The sequence below is a fragment of the Falco peregrinus genome, chromosome 2 (genome assembly GCF_023634155.1).
Source record: "Falco peregrinus isolate bFalPer1 chromosome 2, bFalPer1.pri, whole genome shotgun sequence".
Taxonomy (NCBI): Eukaryota; Metazoa; Chordata; class Aves; order Falconiformes; family Falconidae; genus Falco; species Falco peregrinus.
In genome coordinates, this window is record NC_073722.1 from 119,910,137 (window position 1) to 119,927,606 (window position 17,470).

The window sequence follows — 17,470 nt, forward strand, 5'->3', positions numbered from 1 at the left end:
TTGGGCAAGAGAGAGGCAGAGCTGCCGGGGTCGGGCAGCACTGGGCAGCCAGGGCTGCCCAAGCCAGGGCAGCAGGATGCAGCCAACAGCAGCCAAGAGAGGGGTCCAAGGTCCTGCATCCCCCATTGCCCCCAGCCCTGCACTGCAGCAGCCTCGGAGATTTGGCTGAGCTCTGCAAGAGAGACCGAGTGCTGCTTTTACAGGGATTAAAATGAATCCCAAAATGTGTGTGTGGGGGTTCCCTTTCCTCCCTTTTTTTGGCATCTCTGGCAACCCTGTGGTACTGCGGGGGCATCCTCAGCACCCAGACAGTGGGGTGCCTTGGGGAGCTCCAGCACCAGGCAGCTCCTGGCTAACTGCAGGCAGCAGGTTTTTAGGTAGGTTGAAACCTCTCTGTAAACGGCCTTTCCAGGCCCCAGCAGCCACAGGGATGCTGTTGCAGGTGGCTGTGGTGCCAGGTTGGGTGGCAGCCACCCGACAGCTCTAAATAACTTGGGTTTGGATGGCTGTGTCCCCGAGCTGGGCATCTGCCCCTGGGGAAGGCAGGAGGGCAGTGCCTGGGCATGGGTGCTGCTGGCAACACACACCGGCAGCCGGGCAGATGCTCTCAGGGCGATGCCCAGTGTTTCCATGGCTCTGAGCCGGGGCACCGGGAGGTGTTGGAGCAGCTGCCCCCCCACCCCTGGCAGGGCTGGAATTCAGCTCTGCTGCAGAGCATGGGCTAGTTTGGGGGCGGACTGAGCACCCAGCTGGGGGCAAGGGGACCCCAGCAAGGCCCCTGCCCGTCTCCCCCCTCTTCCTTTGCTGGATCTCCCCCCTTACCCCCCCACCCCAGTCTGGCTTGCTCTAAACCAGTGCTGCGGGATCAGCTGATGCTTTAATACTGGCCCTGGTGACAGCTGGAGGCTGCTGCTGCCTGCGGGGGCTTTGCTCTGTGTCACCCCCCCTCCCTGTGACCGATGGGGACCCTGGGGCTGCCCTGCACCAGCTGGGGGGCACCTGGCCAGACCCCACCGGTTCGGTTAGCAAAGGGCTGGAGGTTATTTATTGGGGGTGTGTGGGTGGGTGTCCAACCGCAGCTGCTTGCGCCCCTCCAGCTCTTCCTGGGGGGTGGAGGGGGGGGTGGGTGCATTGTAAGAGCTGTGCCATTTTGCGGTGGGTTTTTCCTCCTGGGGAAAAAGGGGGACGAAGCAAGGAGGGGGCTTGCCCCCTGCCCTCCCCAGCGCTGGAGCCAGCCCTGGATGCAAGGGAGGCGGGCAGGTTCTGGAGGGAGGGCTGCCCGTCACGCCTCCCCCTCCCCACTCCCCGGGGCTGGCGGCCAGCCCCGAAGTTGCGGTGAGGCAGGAGGACACACGTCCTGTCCTTCCACCGCCCCCGCGCCCCCCCCCGGGCACCCATCCCCGCATCCCCTCCGGGCACCCACCCCCGCATCCATCCCCCCCTGGGCACCCATAACCGCACCTCTCCCCCCGGGCACCCATCCCCGCATCCCCACCCCCCCCGGGCACCCATAACCGCACCTCTCCCCCCGTTCCCCCATCCCCGCAGCCCTCCCCACCGCCCCCGTGCCCCCCCCGTGCCCCCATCCCCGCAGCCCTCCCCACCGCCCCCGTGCCCCCCCCCGTGCCCCCATCCCCGCAGCCCTCCCCACCGGTCGCCGGCTCCTCCCGGCCGTCCCGCCCGGGCCAGCCCCGCCGGTCCCGGCGCGGGGTGGGGGGGGGAGATGGCTGCCGGGGCCCGGCGGCCGCCGAGACACCTGCTGCCACCGGGCCCCCCCCCCGTGCACACCCGCTCCGCTCCCGCTCCCTCCTTCCCCCGCTCCCGTCCCTGCCTCCAGCCGCCGCTGCAGAGCCGCCGCCGCCGCCGCCAAGGACGAGCCGGGACCGACGGCAGCCGCCGGTCCCCCCCGCCAGCCGCGGCGGGGGCCGATCCTGCCGGGGGGGGCTGCCTCGCCGGAGGGGAGAGCTGCCCGGGGCCGAGCCCCCGGGGGGACGCGCAGCCCCGCCGGAGCCGCGGGGCATGTAGGCACCGAGCAGCGGCGGTCCCGTAAGTACCGGCCGGGCTGGGGGCAACCGGCCCCCGACGGGCTCTGCCGTCGCCGAGAACTTTTAGGGATGGGCTGGAGGGGTGGGCTGGGGGGGCGGGGGGGTTGCTGTGGCCATTCCCCTCTACCCCAGCATCCCCCCATCCCCAAGAGCTCCCACTTCCCGTCCCGGGCAAGGATGGGAACGAGCCGCTATTCGGGCGCTGTGCTGGGGGGGTTTGGGGTGGGTGGGAGGCAGAAAAAAGAGGGGAGACCTCCCTGGGTGCCACTAGCCCTGTGTCCCCCCCGCCACCTTGCGTAACCCAGCGGCAGGCAGGACACTTGGCGTTTATTTTTGGTTAATCCATATTCGACCTTTTTAAGCTGCGTTTCGGTGCGTGTGTATGCGGGGGGCCCCCCATCGCCCCAGCCCGCAGCCCCCGGCCCGCAACTGTTGCTGTCGGAGGCACGGGCGAGGAAGAGGAGGGTGATGAGGATGAGGAGGGTGGTGCTGGGTGGTGGCAGATGAAGGTTGAAAGGAGACGGTGCTTGCCGGAGGCTGCCGGTGCTTCTCCCTGCATGGGGACGGGGATGGTGATGAGTTGGCTTTGGGGAGGTTTTGCTGCTTTGCTTCCTTCTGGGGGGCTCCGTCGGAGGTCTTCTTGCTCCACAGGGGTGTCCCCCACTGGGGACAATGACAAGCCCTGGCACAACCCGGTAGCCTCCCCAGTGCCCCCTGTCCTCCCCACATGGCCCCTGCCAGGTTCAGATTCACTCCGTCCTTTCCATCCATCGGCAGTGGTTCCCCCTCCCCTGGTGCAGGCTGCGCCTTCCCTCTGGTTTTGGGCTTGCAGGCTTTTTTTTGGGGGGGGGGGGGATAAGGTTTCTCTTTCGTTACAGATATGTTGCATTTTGGCATTTTATTTCTCCCTTTCCTGAGGTCAAAATATCTGCATGAGCTCTCCCCCTCTTGGAGCAGGGGAGGGAGGGATGGAGGGAGGGCAAAAAGGAGGTTTAAAATTAGGAGCAAACTTTCCCTGTTGCATTAAAATGATATTTCAGGGAGTAGTGGGGGGTAAGGGCTCCATTGGTGCCTTTAGCAAGAGGTTTCTGCGAGTGTTTCGTGTGTCAGGTGAAGCCGTGCCCAGGAGAGGGGTTAACCTGTTCAAACCCACCTGAAAGCAGCAAAACCCAAGTGGGGAAGCTACTGGGTGGCTCTGTGGGTGTCCCCTGGTCCCTGGGGAGGCTGCCGGGAGGTGGCATTGCCCTGCCTGTGCTCCCAGCTGGGGCCACCTTCCTCCTGCTCCAGCCTGGCCACCAGCCCTTTGCCCAGCTGGAAAACGTCCCTTTTGGGAAGGCCTTTTCCCAAAGGAGCAAATCTGCAGTGCTTGCAGCAAGAGGTTGAAAAATGTGATTTTTATTTATTTTTTTTTTTAAAGTCCATGGGGGCTTTGCTGTGTTGTGCGGAGCCCAAGAGCAGCCCCGGCTCTGGCAGGGATGGGCTCAGTTTCTCCTCTGCCTCTACCACTTCCCTGCAATTTGCCTTCCTCACCTTCATCCTCCCCCAAACCCCACATTTTCCTACACCCCTCTAGCTTGCTCCTGGAAAAGACGAGCTGGAAGTGCATGGAATCGGCTGGGCTGGAGGAGCTGGCTGCTCTTTGCATCCTGAATCCGGCCATTTTGGAGCAGCCCTGGCCCCAGCCCGTGCACGGAGCCCCTGCCAGCCACGGGCTTGCTGGCCCTAAACCCCTCCATCCTCCTCCACAGCCGCCAAGGGCTGCGGCGAGCGGCTTGGCTCTGGCCAACCGCACCAGATTCCTGGGGAAGGATGGAAATCCAACCTCCTGGTTATCTCATCCATGGCTGAGCGATGCGATGTGCCCATGCCACCTTCCCCTCTGCCATTGCCATCGTGTTCTGGCTGCAAGGGGCAGGGTTGTTTTCCACCTGCGGCTCAGTCTGGCGGGAAACCAGTTTGCTCAAACCCACTCCCAGTTACAGCCAGGAGCGGAGCAACGCCTTGGGAAGCAGTGTTCGGCATCACGGGAGGGGCTTGCTGGCCTGTGCTTGGGTTACTTGGTGCTAGAAAAGGCTCTTGAGCACGGGGAAGAGCTGGGCTGAGGAAGAGGAAGATAAGGGTCTGGGATGGGTGAGGTGCCAGGGCTGGAACAAGCAAACCCGATCAGTCACCACAAGGGCCCAGGGTATATTTAAACGTCCTTGAGGAGGGCTCAGACAGGCAGAGCCGCTAGGAGAGCAGCTCTGTTTGTTTTGGGTGGTGTGTTGCTCCCCTTCCTCTCTGCTCGGATAGCTGATGCCGGATTCCCGATGAATTATTTATCATGGGACTAAAAATACTTGGGAATTCACAACGAGGAGCGGGCAGCGCAGGCTGCCCCGCCGTTATGCTGGCCGTGCTGGAGCGTGGGACGCTGCCAGCATGGCATGACTCACCTGCCACCCTCTCCGGCCAAGGGGCCCTGGCTGCAGCCATCGGTGTGGTGTCGTGGCTCCTGCAGCTTGGCCGGCTGCAGTGTGGGACAGGGGGGGATGCAGCGGGGCAGGGTGAACCCCCCCTGGGTGATGGTGGGTGCTAGGTGTGGATGATCCCCCTCCTGAAACCCCTCTGGCCAGGAGAGATGCTCCCTGGTGAGCGTTGGTGCCCGTCCGGGTGCCCAAGCCCTCCCAGTACCCATGGGGTGCAGGAGGGGGATGTGGGGCTCATGTCCCCCGTCTCTCTGGAGCAGGCAGCCCTGGTGCTCAAATCCACACCAAGCAGCTCTTGCAGAGTCCCCAGCCGGGCAGTGGTTGGGTTTATTTCCTGCGTTTTCAGTCCAAAACGCTGGCGATGCTTTTGCAGTGTGCCGAGGGGTTGTCCGTCACTGTGGCACAGAGTGGTGTTGGGGTGCAGGTCCCCAGGGCAGCGCAGACCCCGAAACCATCTGGGACTCATCAAGGGACTCCTCCGGCCACGCCGAGGAACGCGTTAAGCAACAGCAGCTTTTAATTGCAAGTGACGTTTCTGAGCACCAGCTGGCATCTTGCTGCATGGAGTGACACTGGCGTGTGGCTGGTGCCACCGTGGAGGGCTGCTTGTCCCCCTCTCTGCTGCCCGGTGTGGCACCGGAGCAACGGCCCTGGGTGCAACAGGGCACAGGGGGGCTCAGATCCCCCCGGCCACAGGTCTCCCGTGGGTTGGTTTTGCTGGCAGGCTCCAAGGAAGGGGTGAGCTCCAGCACGGGGGTGCATCACCGTGAGCAGGGACGTGTGCTCCCCCCCAACCCCCGGGGGCTCTCACCCTGCCTAGTGCGGGCTGAGCAATCATAGTCAGTGGGGACCTGGGGAGCTGGCAGGGGGGGATGTGCCCAAACCCCGCTCCCCCAGACCTTGGCTTTGGGGTACAGCCAGCAGAGACGCAGTGCGGCGCATGTCCCAGCCGGGTGGGCAGTGCCAGGCAGGACACACACCAGAGGCATGAAGGGGGGAAAGCCGAAGGGTGGTGTCTTGGGGGGGGAAACTTGGAGATAAAGGGCCAGGCAGGTGCTTTTGTTGGGATTTGTGGGGAGAGAGCAAGGGCCCTGGGGAAGGGTGATGGGCAGAGGACAGGCAGGGGGACAGGCAGGGGACCAGCTGCCCCGATGACTGTGTGGTTTGCAAAATCCCAACATGGGGGTTGCAGAGCTGAACCCTCCCTCAAGGGCAAAGCCTTTAAATATGGAAGGTGGCTGGCAGCTCTGGAGAGAGGCACCAGGGAGTTGCCAGCTCCTCCTGTCACCTCTCGCTCCTGTCCCCATTCCCGGTCGAAGGGGCAATAAGGAGCATCCTAGCAGTGATGGCTTTTGGAGAGGGGATGGGGTGGGAAGGCAATGGGACTGGGAGGGGGATGGTGGTGGTGGGATGGGGACGGTGTGGTGGTGGGAAGGGGCAACCAGCTGGGAAGGTTTAGTGCTTGGTGGGACTGGGGACAAGGAATGTGGCACTTGGGTGCATGGTGGGTGGTGGGCACAACCCTGTGGTTGTCCCTTCACCACATGCAGCCTCCAAAGGATGAAGGTTCCCCTTTCTCCCTGGGGTCAACCCGCCCTGGTGCTGCTGCGGGGCAGGCTGGGGTGAGTGGGGCTGGGGGTCCTGGTGGGTGGCCAGATGCGAGGGGCTGTGTCCTGTCCCAGCAGGGACGTGGCGGTGGACATGGGCAGAGCGCCGGCGCACGCTCTGCTACTGTCGATGGTGCTGGGCTGCTCAGCTGCCTTCACAGACCTGCTGCTGCCCAGCCCCGAGGAGCCGGTGGTCAACGTGGCCGTGGTGTTTGGGGGCACGTCCTACCCCCTGCACATCCGCTCCCGCCTGAGTCCCCAGAGCTTCCTGGACATGCCCCTGGAGATCCACCCCATCACCGTCATCGTCAACAACACCAACCCCAGCACCCTCCTCACCCAGATCTGCAACATCCTTGCCAGCCACAAGATCCACGGCATCGTCTTTGAGGACAACGTCGGCACAGAGGCCGTGGCCCAGATCCTGGACTTCATCTCCTCCCAGACCCAGGTCCCCGTCATCAGCATCAGCGGGGGGTCTGCTGTGGTCCTGACCCCGAAGGTGAGGCATTCGCTACGGGTTATTTCCAGGGGGGGGTGAGAGAAATGAGGGATTCTTAGAGAGGGGTGGATATGGGATGTGAAATGCTGGAGGGCAGAGGAGCTGCCAGGCTGCAGTGCAGGGCTTGTGGGCAGGAATAGGCAGTGGCTGTGGCAGCGTGGCCGGCTGGGGCGGTGGGACATGGAGGGGACTTCAGGGAGGGGACTACAGTGCCCTGTGGAGGGACCCTCCCTGGTGTCCTGCTTGCTGTCCCCTCCAGGCTGTGCCGACCGTGGGGTGCTGGAGTGGCACTGGGGCTGCAGGGGCAGTGGCAGGGTTGGCACGTCCCCATCCTCCTCCCTCCATGCGATGCCAGGGCCAAATCCAGCCCTGAAATGGCTGGGCAGGCAGCGTGGAGAAGCCTCGCTCGGCTGTGGCAGCAATCTCAGGTGCACCACGGGCTGAAAAAGGCTTTTTAGCTTCTCTCCTCTTCGCTGGCATCAGACACTGTCACTGTCAACTAGTCACTGTCACCTGCCTGCCGGGAAGTGCTGGCGGCAGGGAGAGCTGCAGCCAGGCTGGAGGGTGCTGGGCAGCTTGCGATGGGCTGTGGTGAGGCTCCGGTCCCTCCCGAGGGGGAGATCTGGGTTCTGTCCCCTGGCTGCTCATCCCAGCCTGGGCACTGGAGGGGTCCCAGTGCTGGCCCCTTCCCATGGCAGCAGCCCCCGGGGCTGGAGACCCTGCCGCTCCTCTGCTTTCATGTTCCACTCGCCCAGAGGTTTGGGGCTCTGAACCCCCTGGGTGGCACCTCGGCAGCACTGGCTGCACTGACAGGTGCTCCTGGACCACCCCAGGTGCTGCTCACTGTGGGTGGGTGGCAGGGGCTGCAGTGGGTGCAGGGGGCTCGGGTGGGTGCAGTAGGCTGAGGTGGGTGCAGGGGGCTCAGGTGGAGCCCCACGCAACTGGAAAACAGCCATGGCTTTGCTGTGGTCGGCATGTTTTTCTGCAGCTTTCTCCAGGGGTATTTCAGGGGTGGTGGAGGGGCCTGTCTGAGGCTCGACCTCTTCCTCCTCCTCTCATGCGTCCAAGGATCCCAGCAGATCCCACTCCCCAGAAGGAGTCCCTGGGGCTCACCCCTCCAGCTGGACCACCGGCGTCATTGGAAAAACTCCTCCTCTGGAGGAGGAGGGGATCTGGGTTGCAAAACCCCACTGCCTGCACGAGACCTTCTGCAAATGCTATTCGCTGAATCATTTAAGACAGAATCAGATCAATTAAGGTTTGCTAATGAGAGGCCATATGGCTGGGGAGATGGGGTGAGAGGGAAGGAGCCACACAGGCTCCAGCAGCAGGTAGTGAGTTGGAGCTGGGATGGGATTTACACTCCTGGCAGAGCCCTTGTCCCCCTCCTTCTCCTGGTTTAAGGAGAAATTGTTGGTCTCCTTTGGAGGATGGACGAATTTTTGGTCAACAAGCTGAGAAATGGAGGAGAGGCTGCAGGGCTTGACCCTTTGCATGGGATGATGTTCCTTGGAGACTGCCACAGGATCTGTCCCGTTTTGGGTGTCTCCAGCCCATGGACCATGCCAGATCATGGCTCCTTGAACCCTTCATGATGGCAAGTTCAAGGTGGCTTGCACGGGCACAAGACACCTGGACCATGGTGCCAGAGCAGCCCCTGACTCCTTCTCCTCCCACAGGAGCCCGGCTCGGCTTTCCTGCAGTTGGGTGTTTCCATTGAGCAGCAAATCCAGGTGATCTTCAAGGTGCTGGAGGAATACGACTGGGGCTCTTTTGCTGTCATTACCAGCCTCTACCCGGGCTACAACATCTTCCTGGACGTCATCCGCTCCTTCACGGACGCCAGCTACTTTGGCTGGGAGCTGCAGGAGGTGCTCACCTTCGAGATGAGCCAGGAGCGGAGCAGCTCTAGGACGCAGCGGCTCCTGCGGCAGATCGATGCCCAGGTCCTCATTGTCTACTGCTCACGAGAGGAGGCTGAGTACCTCTTTGCCATGGCAGAGCAAGCTGGCCTGGTGGGGCCGGGCTACGTCTGGATCGTGCCCAGCCTGTCAGTGGGCAACATGGAGGTACCACCCGCCTCCTTCCCTGTCGGCCTCATCAGTGTGGTGACAGAGAGCTGGAAGCTGAGCCTGCGGCAGAAGGTGCGGGATGGGGTGGCCATCATTGCCATGGGGGCAGCCAGCTTCTTCCGGGCCCATGGCTACCTCCCGGAGGTGGGACGGGACTGCCAGGCCCCTGGTGGAGCCACCACCTCCAACAGCAGCTTCTACCGGTAAGGCTCGGCGGGGCACTGGGATGGGCATGAAACAGAATGGGGAAACAAAGAGGGAAGGGGCAGAGGAGGTGGAGGATGGAGCTGGCAGGCTGGGGCGATGATGCTCGCTGAGCTGCAGCTGGTGGTCCATGCCTCTTGGCTGGGTTTATCCTGGAGCATCTCTCCAGAGCAGCCCTTGCAGTTTCCCATGCTTCTCTCCGACCCGGCACCCATGGGGGTCTCAGGGGGGGTTTCATGGCACTGCTTCACAGTGCAGATGTGCGCTTGGGGCTGCTGTGGCAGTCTGTGCAGTGCCTCCTTGCTGGCAGGGCTTTCTCCAGCTCCCTGCTGCCTCTTGCACAGTGGCTAAACCTGAGATCCCCAGCTCTCAGCTCCACATCTCTCCATGGGGCCCGTGGCAGCCCAGTGGAGCCGGAGGAGGAGCAGGAGGAAGGCTGTACGGGGCTAAGCTGCACAGCCAGAGTCTTATGGGTGCTGTGTCCCACCAGGCACCTTCTCAATGTGACGTGGGAGCACAGGGACTTCTCCTTCAATGAAGGCGGCTACCTGGTCAGGCCCACCATGGTGGTGATCTCGCTTAACCAGCATCGGCTCTGGGAGATGGTAGGACCCTGGACCCCCCAGGATGGGCACACTGGGAGGGGGGGTGGGCAGGGTGAGCCTGGGGCCATGCATAGGCTGGAGTCCCACCCTGGGGCAGGTTGTCCATTGCAAAACCTGTGACTGGCACCAAAAGTACCCATGGTGGCAAGGTGGGGCTTTGTGGCAATGCTGGGCACCAAAGCTCTGCCAAGAACTGGGTTTTTTTCCCTGCAATTTGGCTGAAAATTTCCAAAAGAGGCAAAAATGCAACTGCTCACCTCTGGAGAACAGCAGTGGAACATCTAGACCTGAAAGAAACTGCATGGAGGGTGTTTTTTTTCTAGTTTGAAAGTATTTTGGGTGAAATCTGGCCAGGTTTGTGCTCACCCAAGCCCAGTGCTTGGGGCACAGGAGGAAACACCTCACCCTGTGGTGAGTGGGTGCATGGGGAAGGGATGCTGAGGTGGGTCTCACCATGGCTGAGCTCCAGCCTGACAATGCTCCAGGAGAAACGAGTCCCAAAGGCATGGGGAGGATGGACACGGGACCCCATGTGACCCCCAGAGCCCCTCGCCGAGGTGACGGTGCGCTCTCCCTTGGGGGCAGGTGGGCAAGTGGGAGAAAGGCATCATCCACATGAAGTACCCGGTATGGCCCCGCTACGGCTCCTTCCTGCAGCCCGTGGCCGATAACCGCCACCTGACGGTGGCCACACTGGAGGAGAGACCCTTCGTCATCGTGGAGAACACGGACCCCAGCACCGGGGTCTGCGTGCGCAATACTGTGCCCTGCCGCAAGCAGACCAACTCCTCCCAGAGGTGAGCAGTGAGGATGGGGCTGGGCAATTCTGGCCACTGCTTCCCAGGCACGTGGTGTCCAGCAGGCATCAGGGTGCTCCGAGCATCTTTGATTGGTCCAACCCTTTTTTCCCCGGCATGGTTTCAGTGGTGATGGCCTTGTGGATCCCTACACCAAGCTGTGTTGCAAGGGCTTCTGCATTGACATCCTGAAGAAGCTGGCCAAGGCGGTGAAGTTCTCCTATGACCTCTACCTGGTGACCAACGGCAAACATGGCAAGATTGTCCGTGGGGTGTGGAACGGCATGATTGGTGAGGTGGGCATGGCTCAGACCCCAACTTTGGCCCTCCCTGGGGGGCACCACTCCAGAGAACCTCTGGCTTTCCTGCTGGAGGTGGTGTCTGTGGTGGGACTCTGAGCAAGGGACAGTTTGGCACGAGCTGTGCCAGGAGAATGAGGAAATGAGCCAAACATTTACAACTCCCACAGCTGGTTGTGTTAGTATCTCTGGTCATTTGAGAAGCTACTGTTTTAAGAAAAAAAAGACAAAAGTAAAGATTGGTAATGTTGGAGATGAAATGCCTGGGGAAGGTGGTCTGGGTGCCTCTACCTGTCCATCTGCCCATCCTGAGACCATCTGCCCCCTCTCCAGGTGTACTACAAGCGTGCAGACATGGCCATTGGCTCCCTCACCATCAACGAGGAGCGCTCTGAGATCGTGGACTTCTCCGTGCCCTTCGTGGAGACGGGCATCAGCGTCATGGTGGCCAGGAGCAACGGCACCGTCTCCCCCTCTGCCTTCCTGGGTGAGCCGTGCGCCCCTCCCTCTGTCTGGCTGTGGGTTCATCCCATGCTTCCAGAAAATGCAAATTAGAAATATTATTCAGTTTTAAATAACTTGTAAGGAGAAAAAAAACCCACCGAGTCATAAGGGAAGGAGATTGTGCTGCTGGCTTTGGGGCTTCCTCCGCCCCTCACCTGAATAATCCTTTTATTATGGAGATGGAGGCTGGGATTGGAGATGGAAGCTGGGATCGGAGGTTTCCTCCTCTTCGTTACTTCTGTGGAGGAGGGAGGACAGGGATGGGGGGGGAAGACAAGGTGGGTATTTGCCAGCTCTGAGCTCTGCTCTGGGGACCCCTTCTCTGCCACCGTCACCAGAGCCTGTGGCTAAGCTGGGGCAGGAAACTGCCGCTGCTAAAAGTTTTATTTAACGAGTTTTAAAAAAGCAAAGCTGCAGCCTAGGAAGGGGAGGAGACTGGCCAAGGTCATCATGAAATTCAGCCTGAGAGCTCGGCAGGGCTCCCGGCCCTCGGCAAGGGCACGGCAGCGGCATCCCGGCTCAGCTGGAGCAGGGCTCCCACACCGGGAGGGTGCGCAGGGGTGTGGGTGCCAGGGATGCCATGGGGTATGGGACACTGCCAGCCTGGGCACATCTTCCCCCTCCTGTCCCCTGCACACCGCAGGGCCCACCTCCCCCTGAAGCAGGGGTCACCTTCCCCGGCCCTGGGGACAGACGGAGCATCCCGCCCCGGTCCGGAGGGCCAGGGTCTGCGGTCCCTGCGCCTCCTGCCTCCTGCGCTAATGAGCCGCATCCCCATCAGGGGAGGCCTCTCCTCCCTGACAGCGAAGGACGCGCTGACAAATGGACCTCGGCAGCCGCACGTTGAGGGCTTGGATGCATCTCCACCACTCCTGCCACCCTGTTCTAGCTCATCCCAGGCAGGCGGGGGCTCGCTGCCCACCCCCAGCTCCCAGGGGCTTTCCCAGGGGCTGAGCAGAGCCAGGGGCTGGTCCCATGCCCAGTGCAGGCACAGTCCCATGGCCAGAGCCATCTGGGGGACAACCCATGATCCCATGGGAAACGCTCCTGAGGATGACCCTGGACACGGGCAGCATCTCATTAGCATCTCCCCACTGATGAAAGGCTGATTTTGCTTAGGCAGAGAAGCATGGCTGCATCCCCCCACCTCACAGCATCCCCGTTCCCTCCTGATTCCCTGTGGATCATCTGCTCGGCTGCAGTGCTGCCAGCCCCGGTCTCCCCTCCCAGGAGGGACAGCCCCATCCATCAGGGAGGGCTGCTGGGGGTCCCCAGGGCTCTGTAGAGTGTCCGGGGGAGCTGATGGAGTCCCACTTGTTTTGCAGAGCCTTACAGTCCAGCCGTGTGGGTCATGATGTTTGTGATGTGCCTCACTGTGGTGGCTGTCACTGTCTTCGTGTTTGAGTATTTCAGCCCCGTCGGCTACAACCAGAACCTCACCAGTGCCAAGAGTGAGTTGGAGGAGGTGGGAGGGGGGGACACACACATCTCCAGCCGGGCTGACGGCTGTCCCCTCTGTCCCCTGTCCCCGCAGGGCCTGGAGGTCCCTCCTTCACCATTGGCAAGTCGGTGTGGCTGCTGTGGGCTCTGGTCTTCAACAACTCGGTGCCCATCGAGAATCCCAAGGGCACCACCAGCAAGATCATGGTGCTCATCTGGGCCTTCTTCGCCGTCATCTTCCTCGCCAGCTACACTGCCAACCTGGCTGCCTTCATGATCCAGGAGCAGTACATCGACACCGTGTCAGGGCTGAGTGACAGGAAGGTGGGGCTGATGGTTGGGCTGGGATCCCTAAAAAATAATTTTTTTGGGGTGGTGAAAACTTGGCAGGGCTGCATGTCACTGCCAGCTGGCTGGGCATGGGTGGGCGGGTGGAGGGCTGCTGGTGGGGAGGGGGGACGTGCCGGAGACATGCAGGGACGTGGCAGGGGACACGGCAGGGAACACAGCAGGGACACGGATGCCATGTGATGCCGCTCCCTGGGGCTCCCCTTTGCAGTTCCAGAAGCCGCAGGAGCAGTACCCCCCGTTCCGCTTCGGCACCGTCCCCAATGGCAGCACCGAGAGGAACATCCGCAGCAACTACCCTGACATGCACACCCACATGGTGAAGTACAACCAGCGCTCCGTGGAGGATGCCCTCACCAGCCTCAAAATGGGGTACGGCTCCCCCACATGCGGTATGGCTCCCAGAGCTGGGGTACACCTCCTCCAAATGGGATACAGGACCCCAAATGAACTACAGCTCCCTGGGGTGGGGTACAGTGCCTCCCAGATGGGGTAGGGCTTCCTCAACTGGGGTACAGCCCCCCGCCAGTGGGGTGTGGACTCCCCAGGCTGGGTACACAACTCTCCCAGATGGGATATGGCTCTGTGTGGTTTCCCTGCATGAGATACGGGCCCCCCCAGACAGGGTACGACACCCTGCAGCTCATACAGCTCCAAGTGGGGTATGGCTCCCCCAAAAGGTATACAGCCCCCCCCCCCCCCAGCTTGGGTACTTCCCCCCCCCAGAGGAGTTAAAGCTCTCCAACATGGGGCAGAGACCCCCCCAAGAAGGACACAACCCCCTCCAAATGGACTACAGCTATTCAAAACGGGTAGAGCTCCCCCAAACGAGGTACAGCCCCCCAAAAAGGGCTTCTGGCCCCGGCCCCATCCTCACTCTCCCTCCCATCGGTGGGGCAGGAAGCTGGACGCCTTCATCTACGATGCGGCGGTGCTCAACTACATGGCGGGCAAGGACGAGGGCTGCAAGCTGGTGACCATCGGCAGCGGGAAGGTGTTTGCCACCACAGGCTACGGCATCGCCCTGCAGAAGGACTCGCGTTGGAAGCGAGCTATCGACCTGGCTCTGCTCCAGTTCCTGGGAGATGGTGAGTGCCTGGGCGAGCTTCTCACTAGCCCTGTCCTCATCCCCCCATCCTCACCCCACCCCTGCCCTCCACATTAACCCAGGGGGCATGGCTTTGGCCCCCAGACCCTGTGAAGCCTCCATGGTTCCTTGCAGGATGCCACTGAGGGGCTTCTCCACCAATTCCTTTCAGGGAACATTAATTCCAGCAGCATCTCTCCAGCTGACTGCTGCTGGGGTGGGGGGAGGGGGGGGGAGTGTGTGTGTGTGTGATTCCCCTGGGGTGCCCCATCTTCCTTCAGGCTGCAAAATCCTGGAGATGGCCACGCACAAAATCTGAGGGTCAGGAGGAGAAGCCAGGGAAGGGGACAGTGAGCACAGCTGGCTGGCACATGGGTGGGGGACAGAGGCAGGAGAGGGCCCTGGAGAAGCCAAGTGGCTGGTGGGATGCTCAGGCCAAGGGCAGCAGCTCTGGGGGCTTGGAGAGGATTTCTGTCCCTCCAGCCATGGAGGGGTGGGGATGGGCAGGGGCTGTGCTAGGGGAGATGATGCCAGGGCAGGGGGGGGGCACATTCACCCCCCCCATCGCTGTGTGTGTCTGGCCCCAGGCGAGACCCAGAAGCTGGAGACAGTTTGGCTGTCGGGGATCTGCCAGAATGAGAAGAACGAAGTGATGAGCAGCAAGCTGGACATCGACAACATGGCTGGGGTTTTCTACATGCTGCTGGTGGCCATGGGGCTGAGCCTGCTGGTCTTTGCCTGGGAGCACCTTGTCTACTGGAAGCTGCGTCACTCTGTCCCCAAGTCCCACAAGCTTGACTTTCTCCTGGCCATCAGCAGGGTGAGTGATGCTGCCAGGGGCTCTTGAGGGGCCTGAGTGTCCTCCCACAGTGTCATGGGGTTGGGCACGGCTTGGTGGACATCGTTCCTTTGACCCACATGGGAGGGGCTGAAGATGTTTGTGCTGATGGTTGGGGAGAAAAGCCAGGATTTGGGGAAAGGGCTTAGCCCTGGGGATGACCCCGTATTAGCATCCCTGGAGAAGGGGGTGATGGAGGATGGTGTCACCCACCCTGGCAGCACTGTGGATGCTGGGGAGGGGACATCAGTGCTGTCAAGACATTTCAGCCTCAGCAGCATCATCTCGGCTTATCAGGGTGGGTTCATGTTTGCAGGACCCCAGTGACCCTGCTGATGGTGGGGGTCCCCCTGCTTCCCTCCACAGGGCATCTACAGCTGCTTCAATGGAGTGCAGACCCTGGCGAGCCCCCGGCGGGCGCCCACACCTGACGTCACCACCAGCTCAGCCCAGGCCAATGTGCTGAAGATGCTGCAGGCGGCCAAGGAGATGGTGTCAACGGCCAGTGTGGGCGGCTCGCTGGAGCAGGCCACCCGCACCATCGAGGACTGGAGCAGCCGCAGTGAGCGCCTCCAGACCACCTTCTCCCTGAGGACACCCCAGCTCGTGGTGCAGAACAGCACCGGTGCCCACCGGGCCCCCCCCTCTGACCTGGCCCCCCCTGAGAGGCTGGGGAGAGCCTGCCCTCCCAAGGGTGTTCCTCTGGGGCTGCCGCTGCCCCAGCCCATCCCCGTGGACTCCCGGCTGCCTGGGGAGGAGAAGTGGAGAGGGGCGAATGAGCACGTCCCCCGCCTCCTGCACCCCCTGAAGTTTCGGGGTGGCTGTGTGGGGGATGAAGCCCTTGTGGGTTTCCCCCACCTCCTGGTGAAGACCTCCCCAGGGGGGGATTTTGGGGAGCAGGTGCTGGTGGGGAACCATGTCGGGGCTCCCCTCCCGCCCCCCACATCCCCCAGGGACCTCCCACCACCGGACATCTACAGGGAGCACAAGCGGCCGGCAGGGCGGGGGGACCGACTGCAGAACCCCCCCCTGCTCCAGGGGGACGGGGGACACGGGGGCTCGGGGACACTGCCCCGGCTGCTGTCGGCAGCGGAGAAGAGGCGGGAGGTGGGCAGCCCCTTCCTGCCTCCATCCTGCCCTCGCGGCGCCTTCCCAAAAGCCACCAGGACTTGCAGAGCCAGGGGAGAGCCGGAGACTGTGGTGGTGGAGCGGGAGAAGCCAAGCCGATGGGCGAGCTCGGCCAGGGCGCCCGGGGAGCGGGGCGAGAAGCGCTGTCCTGGGGGGCTGCGGCACTGCGGTGCTGCCCGTGCGCCCACCCGCGCCAACGTGCCCGACCTCTTCCCCGAAGCTGAGGCCGGCTACGGCTGTGGGCCCCGCTGTCCCCAGGCCGCTGGCCGGCTGGCACCGCGCTCACCTGTGGCCAGGCTGCCATCCTACCGGGAGGCTTGCCGGCAAAACCCCCGTGCCACCGTGCCGGCATGCACGCCCTACGCCTGCATGAACTCCTATGCCAACCGGGGCCTCTACCTGGGACACCGCTCGCAGGGGTCCCCGCTGCCCCGGGAGCACCCCGGGGTGCCAGCGGGATGCAGCCGGGGAGCTGGGCGCTGGGACAGCGGCTGCAGAGACTGCGGGAGGCGTGGGGAGCTGGCCTTGCTGCGGGCGGCGGGGACGGAGAGGAGGGACCCGCTGGTGGCCCGTGGGGTGACAAGTCCCTGTACTGGTGGGTCCTGGCGGCGGATCTCCAGCCTGGAGTCGGAGGTGTGACGGGGGGAGACAGGGGGGTGTCCGCACCCCTCTGCCTGCCCCTTGCCCGGGTGGCCCCACGGGCCAGCCAACGGCTCCCGGCCGGGCTCCAGCCTCCCGGGGTCCTGCGTGGCTGGCAGCGGGATGCTCCAAGCGGCTCGGCGGGTCCCGTGCGCTTTTGGGGGGGGTCAGAGGAGCCTGGCGAGGCTGGCGTGTGCTGGCTCGGGCTCTCCCCACAGGCAGGGCTAGCATTGGGGATGCCAAGCGCATTGCTGCCGTGTTGCCGTCACATTTTATTTTCACTCAAAGGACTCAAAATGCCATGTCCAGGTCATTAAAGAGACATTTTCAACCAGCTGGGGACCCTTCTTCCATCCTCTGGTGGTGAGCCTGGGGCTGCCCTTGGCTTTACCCCCTGTCACGGGGATGCTCGTGGTCCTGTGCACTGCCTCCCTATTTGTGTCTCTACTGTTGAGCCCCGACACAGGCTTATCCCACCGGCAGCAGCCAGGCCAAGGAAAACAGCAACTCATTAAACCGCGCTGAGGGATAATTACTTGGGAGACATCAGCCTGTACCGCGAGCACTGAAGCTGGAATTAAGGCACCCTGTCCAGGTTTGGAGGTGCTGGGCAGGGATGGGGGTGAGCTCGGGTCAGTAAGTGATGCTCCCAAATCAGCAGCCCAGCGGGGAGCTGCAGCATGGCGTGGCAGCCCTGGGAAGGTGTGCTGTGGGGGAATGAGAAAGAGAAAAAAAAATAAATCCTCCCACCTTCCCAGGGCTGATGGAGCCATAAATCAGGTACGATAGATGAGCTGGGTTTAATTCTTCACTTGATGTACGTCTAACACAGCCCTTTCCCTGCTGGGCTGCGGGGGTGCGGGCAGGGGCAGCCGTGATGCTCAGGC

The 17,470-nt window shown here is 62.5% G+C and overlaps 1 protein-coding gene across 1 annotated transcript; it reads left to right on the forward strand.

Annotated features, from left to right (window-relative positions):
* The first annotated feature begins 1,626 nt into the window (after positions 1–1,626).
* GRIN2C (glutamate ionotropic receptor NMDA type subunit 2C) lies at positions 1,627–16,934 on the forward strand. The gene is made up of 13 exons (XM_055798001.1): positions 1,627–2,046; positions 6,199–6,622; positions 8,302–8,897; positions 9,389–9,503; positions 10,089–10,300; positions 10,428–10,596; positions 10,933–11,086; positions 12,429–12,554; positions 12,638–12,867; positions 13,103–13,263; positions 13,792–13,979; positions 14,566–14,798; positions 15,183–16,934. The coding sequence occupies exons 1-13, from the start codon at positions 1,724–1,726 to the stop codon at positions 16,581–16,583; spliced, it is 4,332 nt and encodes a 1,443-aa protein (XP_055653976.1). The 5' UTR covers positions 1,627–1,723; the 3' UTR covers positions 16,584–16,934.
* Positions 16,935–17,470: the final 536 nt, after the last annotated feature.